Below are 10,673 nucleotides of genomic sequence, written 5' to 3' on the forward strand. Positions count from 1 at the left end.
ATGACTTATAGTTGATAAGCTAATTGAAGTGTTTGGTAAACTTAACGGTTCAATTAGTTGATAAATTAAAATGACATAAAAGACATTTAATATATTGGTTTTAAATTAAAATAAATTATAAAGGGTAGTAGTGGGTTTTAATTAAAATAATAAAGACAAAAGTGGAAAAAAAATTATAAGCTATAAACTATAAGATAAAACGCTATTTGAAATAGCTTCTGAAAAATAACTATAAGTTAGTAAAATAAGCTAAAAGTTTGTGATACCAACCAGGTCTTTTATTTTGTCATATGACCTTATAAACTATAAATTATAAACTCAAAAAATGTCATGCCAAACAGTACCATAAACTCTTTCAATGCTCTATGTTTATCCAATGTGGGATTTGAAATTTTCCAAATACACACCTTCAAGCCCAACGGTCTTTTGGGTTTACCTCTTCACGTCCAACACCTTTTTGGATTTAGTGCATGTATATAAACGGTTGGTGATCCATGGTCCGATCGAGAGGCACTGATACCAATAGATAGAACAAAATAGAATATATGTACATGCATAAAAAAAACTATGGTATTAAAATCTTAGTCATTCCTTCATAATAACAATTGACAGGTAGCTGATATAGTTCTGCACTTCATAATCTAAACTAAAATACACCATTTATTTTAGTAAAGTGAAATTCATAAAGAATTGTTTGAATGTGGATCAAAATTACATGGCTTCAAGATACAAGTCATCTACAGCATCAAATACACTTGTTCAAGTTACGGTACTGCAGGTATTCAGATTTTTGCTAATTATTAAACTGATGAATTAAAAGTAGATTGCATCTTATTGTAATTGCAACATTACCTGAATAGAAGAATAATACAGATAAATAGAGTTATAGTTCTCTCAAATTCTCTCTATATAATGTGCGCTCCTTGTTCAGATATCTAATATCCAATTATTTAACTAATATTGACTCTTCATCACATAAAAAAAATCACCAAGTCACAAATTAGTCACAAACAAAACTTTTTATATTGGCACATTTCCAATATAAACTGCTATGACTATGAGCATACATGGTATTTTGTTTTATATAGACACCATTGAATTTACATTTAGTCTAAGGTCAGACCTATTGGAAATTTATACATCCAACTGAATAGACATGTAGACTGTGTTCTGTACATGTCAAAGCAGAGAGGATAAATACTGATGTAGTTTATGTGAAAATGTCAAATTGAGCCCCTAAATCATGCCTTCTCAGACTTGACGTGACTTTAACAGACAGGAGTTTACATAGCCTAATGACAACCATGGAGCATGGTTAAGGACAAAGAATCTAGACTTCTGAATTCTGAGAAGAATTAAGAAGTAGAATTAACCAAATTTAAAACACTAATTAGAACTGTTAAAGTTAAACACAACCTTTCATAGAACCTTTTTCCTCCTTATAGAAAGATAGGTCCCTCTGATAAAATCTGACAGCTTGCCATATTCCATAGTACTCATTTGTAAAAAGGAAATCCAAAACAATACAATATTCTTACCGAGCATCCAGTGAGAGAGAAACAAGAAAACTTACTCATCATCCTGCTTTTAGACTTTAGTCCTAGTGTTGTAACCCTATCATGTACCTGGACCCCAAACAAATTCGAAACAACAATATTCAACCTGATATGAAAAACAATATAAAATATTAGAGCTAGCTTCCATATCAAACTTAAATAAACATATCTCTTGAGAATAATAAATGTGAGTAGTGTGGGGAACTTCCACATTGGTTAGAAGAAATGTGGAGACTTGAACATTTATATATAGGAAAACTCACACACCTATCATCTTAAAGTTTTGGGTGAGTATGTTGTGTGTCTCTCACAAAGTTGTGTTTCTCTTAAAGAAAAACCCCAAAATAAAAATGTTCTCTCATATTGATCCTCCAATTTGTAGCCCCAGAGTTCGTTGAAGAGTGTCAACGGCGATACAAGTGTATGTGATAAAAAAAAGTGTTTCTGCTTGAGAGGGTTGAGAATAACAAGTGTGAGAGACTTGAGCATTTATATGTGGGAGAACCCACACACCTATCGCCTTAAAGTTTTAGGTGAGTATGTGGTGTGTCTCTCACAAAGATGTGTTGCTCTTAAAGAAAAGCCCCAAAATAAAAATATTATCTCATGTTGACTCTCCGATTTGTAGCCCTAACAATATCGCCCCATCATAAACAATTCTTTTTGTGTACACTTTTATTAAAGGTTGATAGAGTTATATATTATATTGCATATTCTGGTAGCTTAGATTCAATCTGAGCCTTTCCTTTAGATTAGATCTGAGCCACTCAGTTATGCTGGGCTGACATAGTTTGTTACACTTGTGTGCTTTATAAGCATTTCTCTTGTAATTCTTTCATTCAAGGAATACAATATGAATTTCCCAATTATTCTCTCTAACAGATTCTGAGATTCTATCATGGTATCCAGAGCTTCTTCATCTTTTTCTTCGATCCAGATCTAGTGCTCTTCCATGGCGTCGCCGTTTAACAGCGACGGTGCCTTTCCTTCTTCTCAGCTCAAGCTTTCGCATCTGATCTCCGTTAAGCTTGACGATAAGAATTTCAAACAGTGGAAGCAACAGATAGATGGTGTCATTCGTGGTCACAAGCTTCAACGCTTCGTCACTTCACCAGTTGTTCCACCGCAGTTTTCATCTAACTCAGACGCTGCACTCACCGGAACTATCTCAGCTTACCTTGACTGGGAGCAACAAGATGCACTTATATGCACTTGGCTTCTCTCAACAATTTCTGACTCTCTTCTTCCCAAATTGGTGGATTGTCGTCACTCATGGCAGGTTTGGACGGAAGTTCACCGGTACTTCGCCACTCTCCTCGCCACCAAAGCTCGTCAACTCCGGTCGGAATTGCGTCATCTCACGAAAGGATCGCTCGTGATTACGGAATTCATGGTTTGTGTTCACGAAATCAGTGATTCGCTGATTTCTGTTGGAGATCCAGTTCCGCTGCGTAACCTAATTGAGATCGTCCTCGATGCGCTACCTGAGGAGTATGATCCTATAGTTGCCGCCGTTAATAGCAAAGAAGATCTCAACTCTTTGGACGAGCTTGAATCAAGTCTTCTTGCGCATGAATCGCGCCTTGGGAAGCATCGTAAGGCTGTTCTCCCTGAGCCGGCGACGGTGAATCTGACTTAAGCAGCTCCGGTAGGTTCATCAGTTGTTTCTGAGCAATCCGTCATTGGAACAGAGTCGTTTCCTCAAGGTACTAGTCATATTACTGCGCACGCTGAGAGCCATGGTCACAATTCACGAGGAGGTCGTTTTGGCCGTAGTGGTGGTCGGTTTGGCCGTGGTGGAGGTCGCTTTGGTAGATCTCAATGTCAGATTTGTCACAAATCTGGACATGATGCCTCTATCTGCTATCATCGTTACTCTGCAGCTTCGTTTACTCCTCCAAGAGCTTCCTTCAATCCATTCATGATGCCTGCACGTCCTGTGTATCAACCGTCCTTTGGTTATGCTGCTCCTAGGCCACCACCTCAGCGTCCTCCTCAGCCTCAAGCTCTCTACACTGGTGTGGATCCCTCATTCAGCAATCAATGGTGGTACCCTGATTCAGGTGCGTCTCACCATGTCACACCTGAGGCGTCAAATTTGTCTGATTCGATTTCATTGCCTGGATCCGAGCATGTGTATATGGGTAACGGCCAAGGTCTGTCTATAAACTCTGTAGGCTCTATGTCTTTTTCATCACCTGTTTGCCCTAACACGCCTCTCACCTTACACAACTTATTACTTGTGCCTAAGATAACTAAGAATCTTATCTGTGTCAACAAGTTTGCACAAGGCAATAACGTTTTCTTTGAGTTTCACCCTAAATTCTGTCTTGTAAAATCTCAGGATTCTTCTAAAACTCTTCTGCGTGGCTGTGTTGGTGCTGATGGCCTATACAAGTTTCCTTCTGCCCAAATGTCTCAGTTGTGTTCTAGTTCCAGTTCTTCAGTACATTGTAATTTAAGTACATCATGTTATAGTGATCCTAGGTCTATTACTCTTAATGATTGTACTTCTCCTTGTACTGATGTCTTATCTAATAATAAGATTGATTCAGCTCTTGATTCAGCTTGTTCTCAATTTCCTGAAATTAATGTTGCTGCTCTTAATGCTTTACCTTCTATTTCCAACCGCAAGTATGCCCTATGGCACTCACGCCTAGGTCACCCTCATCACCATGCACTTACAGAAGTTTTGAAGCTTTGCCACATCCCTATCCCATCTAAGCCTAGTGGTGATCTCTGTCATGCATGCTTGGGTAAATCTCATAGATTGCATGCACCTTTATCCAATACGGTTTATAATCATCCTTTTGAACTTGTGGTTTGTGATTTGTGGGGCCTGTCCCTGAGAAATCCTCAGGTGGCTTCACTTATTTTTTGACATGTGTTGATGCCTACTCTAGGTTTGTGTGGGTCTTCCCTCTTAGGCTCAAATCTGATACTTTGCCTCAATTCATTCAATTCAAAACTATGGTTGAAATGCAGTTTAATTGCAAAATCAAAACAGTACAAAGTGATGGTGGGGGTGAATTTAGACCTTTTACAAAGTACCTTCAAGAGCTAGGCATTATTCATCGATTTACTTGTCCCCATACTCATCATCAAAATGGCTTAGTTGAGCGCAAACACCGTCACATTGTTGAAACCGGTCTTGCCTTACTTGCTCAGTCCACCCTTCCCTTAAAATTTTGGGATCATGCCTTTGTCACGGCTTCCTACTTGATTAATAGGCTCCCAAGTCCTACTCTTGGAAACTTATCACCTTACTTCAAACTTCTCCATAAACATCCTGATTACACATGTCTCCGTGTCTTTGGCTGTGCGTGTTTCCCTTTCCTCCGTCCCTACAATGCTCACAAACTTGATTATCGGTCTAAGGAGTGTATTTTTCTAGGATACTCCACTGTTCATAAGGGGTACAAATGTTTGGCTGCCAATGGACATCTCTATATTTCTAAGGATGTTCTTTTCCAGGAAACAAGGTTTCCTTATTCCCTTTTATTTCCCACTTCCACTCCACCTTCTACTGCTGCTCCTACTTCCCCTGTTTCTGCTTCTTCATGGTTCATGGCTGAAGCTTCTCCTCATCCTCACCTTCTTAATTCTGACAGTCCTACACCATCTCTTTCTTCTACTGCTGTTGGTGTCAGTCCTACTTCCCCTCCCAGTCCTCTTCATACTCCTGCTAATATCAGCTCTCCACATACACCTATTCCCTCCACTTCTTCTTCTCCTGGCCTAATTCTCTCTGATATTGCTGAATGCAGTACCATTTCTCCCTCCTCTTCTCCTGCAGAATCTTCTGTCAGCCCTGTTCCCTTACCCTTTAACCCATCCCAACCTTTTATTCATCCCCTTAACACTCATATTATGCAAACACGAGCCAAAAGTGACGTCACTCAACCAAGACTTAATCCCACACTCTTACTCACTCACATGGAACCTTCCTCTGTCAGTCAGGCCTTGGCTGTTCCACACTGGTTTCAGGCAATGAAAGATGAATTTCATGCACTTTTGAAAAATCAGACATGGACGTTGGTGTCTCCATCTGACTCAAGGAAGCCCATTGGTTATAAATGGGTCTTTAGGGTCAAGGAAAATTCTGATGGTTCCATAAACAAATACAAGGCTAGGCTTGTGGCAAAGGGCTTTCACCAACAAACTGGCAGTGACTTTCAGGAAACCTTTTCGCCAGTTGTTAAGCCGGTTACAGTCAGAACAGTTCTAACACTTGCTGTCACTCATGGGTGGTTCATTCAGCAAATTGATGTGAACAATGCTTTTCTCAATGGTAGTCTTGAGGAGGAAGTTTACATGCACCAACCCCCTGGATTTGAAGTATCTGATAAGAGCCTGGTATGCAAATTAAATAAAGCTATTTATGGGCTCAAGCAGGCTCCTAGGGCCTGGTTTGACAAGCTTAAAGGAGCTTTATTGCAACACCAGTTTACGGCCCGCAGGTGTGATCCTAGCCTGTTTTTCCTTAACACAAACAGCCTGCATATTGTGATCTTGGTCTATGTTGATGATATTATCATCACTGGAAACTCAGCCTCATTTATCACCTCCTTGATCAAGAGCTTAAATGCTGCCTTCTCCCTCAAAGAACTTGGAAAATTGGATTACTTCCTAGGTATTGAGGTCTCTCACCTCCCTAATGGCTCTTTGTTTCTATCTCAAACTAAGTATGTGCGTGATTTACTGGCCAAAGTCAATATGCTCAATGCCAATGGGATGCCAACTCCCATGGTCTCTAGTAGCAAGCTGTCAAAAGTTGGCTCTGACAGTGTTGCTGATCCTGCTTTGTACAGGTCAGTGGTTGGGGCACTGCAGTATGCCACCTTAACAAGACCAGAAATTTCTTTCTCTGTTAACAAAGTGTGTCAGTTTTTGTCCAACCCTCTCGAGGAGCATTGGAAAGCAGTAAAGAGAATTTTGAGGTACTTATGTGGCACTTTACAGCATGGGCTGCTTCTCCAACCTGCTCAAACCCAGCAGCCCCTTTCTTTACTAGAGTTTTGTGATGCTGATTGGGCTTCGGATCCTGATGACAGAAGATTCACTTCTGGTGCGTGTGTTTTCCTTGGTCCCAATCTCATATCTTGGTGGTCTAAGAAGCAGCAGCTGGTTGCTAGGTCTAGTGCAGAGGCCGAGTACAGGAGCATGGCACAGCTTGCTGCAGAGATATTGTGGGTGCAATCCTTGTTGAGGGAGCTTCACTGCAACTTTCAAACTCCAAAAATTTTGTGTGACAACCTCAGCACAGTTACACTTGCTCATAATCCAATCCTTCACAATAGAACCAAGCATATGGAGTTGGACATCTTCTTTGTTAGAGAGAAGGTGCTTAGCAAAAGTCTTGTGGTGGCTCATGTTCCTGCTCATGATCAGTGGGCAGATGTGTTCACCGAACCTTCATCAGCTGTGAAATTCCTTCCTCTCCGTGACAAGTTAAGAGTGGTCAACAAACAAAGCTTGAGTGACACACCCTCAACTTCTAAGGGGGAATAATAGAGTTATATATTATATTGCATATTCTGGTAGCTTAGATTCAATCTGAGCCTTTCCTTTAGATTAGATCTGAGCCACTCAATTATGCTGAGCTGGCATAGTTTGTTACACTTGTGTGCTTTATAAGCATTTTTCTTGTAATTATTTCATTCAAGGAATACAATATGAATTTCTCAATTATTCTCTCTAACAGATTCTGAGATTCTATCAAAGGTGAATGAGCTTTAACACAGACATATTATTACTAGCTTTTAATTGTTCAGTTCAGTTTTATCATAATCAATTCTTTTTGTGTACACTTTTATTAAAGGTGAATGAGCTTAACACAGACAGATTAGTACTACCTTTTAATTGTTCAGTTCAGTTTTATCATAAAAGCTCCAAGACTACAAGTAAATATTATATTAAAATGTTAAAAAATGTGAAAAATGCTGAGTTGAAGAATGGTACCTAGATGTAGCCACAGTTTCTTGAATTGGAGATAAAAGTATGATCAAACTTGTAAGTAATTATTTCACAGTCGTAATATACATGAATGGTTTGATTTTTTAACCAATTACAATCTGTTTCAAATGAATGAACAGCCTAAGTGTTTCAAACAAGTGGCTGTTGTGGTGTACATAGGATAAATTTATGCAGGTCCAGAAACTATTATCAGTTGTTACTTTCATAACAATTCCCACCATAAACCAACCACCACCTCCCTCTGATAAAAACTTGTGATAATTATTCAATTCATTCATTAGAATCCAAAATCATATTTAAATTTAAGCCGTAAAGTGGTTTGTAACCCGCGTCCTTCATGTCCATAGTCAACTTGTCCAACATATAACATATTTCATCACTTTGAGGGTGCTTCTCATCTCTAGATACAAAGCAGTTTACAAACCCAGCAATCTCAACCCAACTACATCCTGTTTCTTTTTGCAAACCATTTTCCTTCATCTGCTTTCTCACTCTATCAACATTTTCCCACTCTCCTTCCTCTGCATAAATATTTGAGAGCAGAACATGATATCCTGCCATTCTTTTCTCCCTACCCATATTCAGCAATTTTTTGGCAACAACTTTTCCCAATTCAAAATGCCCGTGATTTTTACATGACCCAAGAATAGATCCCCAGATTTCCATGCTGTTACCATCCTCACCCAGTCCCTTAACAAACTCATAGGCTTCAATCACCCTTCCAACCCTCCCTAACATGTCGGCAACACAACAATAATGTTCGATTGAAGGCTTAATTTTATGTACTTTCTCCATAGATTCAAATATTTGAAGGCCTTCATCAACCAATCCAGAGTAATTACAAGCAGACAAGATGGCAACGAAAGTAATTGCATCAGGCTTAATGCCAGATCTCAGCATAGAGTCGTACAGGGTAAGAGCTCTCTTACCCATCCCATGCTGACCATAGCACATTATCATTGTGGTGTATGAGACCGAATTCTTCTCGGGCATTCTCACAAAAACATTTTCAGCATAACTAATTGCACCACATTTGGAATATGAGTCAGTTAAAGCAGTTCCCACATAAACATTTTTCTCCAAGAAATGACGGATGGAGAATCCATGAATTTGCCTAGCGAATCCCATGCTTCCCATTGAACTACAAGCAGGAAGAATTGATGCCAATGTCACCGCATTTGGTAGTACCTTTTGCACCAACATCTCATTAAGAAGAAGAATAGCTTTCTCATTGAGCCCATTCTGAGTATAACCAGCAATCATAGCATTCCATGTGGCCTGGTCTTTATTACTCGGGCAGTTATGCTCAAACAACAATTCAGAAGTCCTAATTGAGCCGGATTTTGCATACATATCTATCAAATAACTCTCCATCCCCTCAAACTGTATCCCACGGCGAATCAAATATGCATGAGTTTGCCTTCCAATATACATATTCCTAAGATTAGAAGCTGCAGAAAAAAGAGCAGTCACGGTAACAGAATCAATCAAAAACTTTTGCTTCTGCATCTCACAAACAAGCATAAGCGCCTCCTCATTGAAACCATTCTGTACAAAGGCAGATATTATTGTATTCCACGAAACAGCGTCCCTTTCCAACATCTTATCAAAAACCTTGAACGAAGTATTAATAAGATTGCATCTCGAGTACATAACCATTATAGCATTGAGAATTATAATTAGCGAAGCAGGCAAACTTTTTAGAACAAACGCATGCAGCTGCTCAGCCAATTTAATTTGCTGCACCTGTGAAACAGCAGTAATAACAGAGAGCAAAGTTACATCATCGCAGAAACCCTCCTCTTCCTCTGACTCCAAGGCTTGAACAAACACATCAATTGCTTCAACTGGGCAGTTATTCTGAACATAAGCAGCAATCATAGTATTCCAAATCTCAGTATTTTTGTTCAAACATTGGTCGAAAACCTTACGAGCATAATCCATGCAACCAAGATCAGCAAACATAAGTATCGCAGAACTAACAACAAACACATCATTAACATACTCATTACCAAATTTGAGAAGAAATCCATAAAACAAATGAGCAATTCTAGAATCACCGAATTTCGATAAACCAGGAAAGAGATTAACAAAAGTAACAGGAGTAGGCGCAACGGAAAGACTAATCATAGTACCAAAAGCATCAACGGCTTCGTGATACCGATTGGTCTTAACATACCAAGAAATCAAAGTATTCCAAGCAACAACATTTCGTTTACGCATTACACCAAACACCTTGAGGACATAATCATGTTGACAAGAAGAGTACATATTCAAAAGCGAATTGTAAACAATTCTACTAGGACCAGGGTTAGTACTGGAATGAGAACGAAGAAAATGAGAATGAATAGCTTTACCGGTAATAACATCATTGGTTAATGCACAAGCTTTGAGAGTGGAGGAGAAAGTGTAAGGATCAAAACGAGTGTCTGGTTTGGATCTCATTTGAGCGTACAAAAGAAGAGCTTCGAGAGGCATATTGTTACAGATGAAACCGATGATGACGGAGTTCCAGACGACGGTGGAAGGACGGGGAAGAGATTCGAGGAGTTGACGAGCGAGGTGAGGTTGGCCTTCTCGGCATAGTTTGCTGAGACGTGAACGGATGCTTGTGCTGATTGCTTTGTTCCACTCTTTCTGTTTTGCGGCGACGCGGATTTGAGTGGCGGCGGTTGACGGTGTGGATGTGGTGGAGACGGGGAGAGGGACGGCGGGAGAAGTCATCGTTGTTGCTGTTTTTCCATTCATTGTTTGTTTTCATGCATGTGGCTCTTCTATCACTAATAATACCATAGTTTCTCATCTATCTACTTCTATTACTACCCATGGTTAAGGAAATACCTCATTTGTCCTAACATAAAATTCTATTACATGTGTCATATCGGCTTTTTGATATTCCTAAACTATCATTTATTTGTAATTTAATTTTATTAATCTATTATTAATTTGATTTTATCATTTATATAGTAATATTGTATTTTAAGTTATCTTATACTCAATTAGGTTGTATTTTAAGTTATCTTATACTCAATTAGGTTGAGGCGATTGCAATATTTTTTAATCTTGAATCACAAATTAGAAGTTTTAAAATAAAATAGTTTTAAAGCTTAATTTGAATCACAACTTTAGATGATTCAAATC

The 10,673-nt window shown here is 39.0% G+C and overlaps 1 protein-coding gene across 2 annotated transcripts; it reads right to left on the bottom strand.

The window, feature by feature from the left end:
- Positions 1 to 162: 162 nt before the first annotated feature.
- Positions 163 to 10,365, bottom strand: LOC127117460 (pentatricopeptide repeat-containing protein At3g22150, chloroplastic). 2 transcript variants are annotated; one of them, XM_051047480.1, is made up of 2 exons: positions 7,518 to 10,365; positions 163 to 1,662 (listed from the first exon to the last, which is right to left on the bottom strand). In XM_051047480.1, the coding sequence occupies exon 1, from the start codon at positions 10,278 to 10,280 to the stop codon at positions 7,803 to 7,805; it is 2,478 nt and encodes an 825-aa protein (XP_050903437.1). In that variant the 5' UTR covers positions 10,281 to 10,365; the 3' UTR covers positions 163 to 1,662; positions 7,518 to 7,802. The 2 variants fall into 2 exon arrangements, with proteins under 2 accessions (XP_050903437.1, XP_050903438.1); XM_051047481.1 differs by having other exon boundaries at positions 890 to 1,625.
- Positions 10,366 to 10,673: the final 308 nt, after the last annotated feature.

This window comes from Lathyrus oleraceus, chromosome 2, assembly GCF_024323335.1.
Source record: "Lathyrus oleraceus cultivar Zhongwan6 chromosome 2, CAAS_Psat_ZW6_1.0, whole genome shotgun sequence".
In the NCBI taxonomy this organism is placed as follows: Eukaryota; Viridiplantae; Streptophyta; class Magnoliopsida; order Fabales; family Fabaceae; genus Lathyrus; species Lathyrus oleraceus.

Excerpts from the sequence above, each read along its gene's own strand:
- LOC127117460 (XM_051047480.1), bottom strand. The coding sequence starts at position 10,280 with ATGAATGGAAAAACAGCAACAACGATGACTTCTCCCGCCGTCCCTCTC.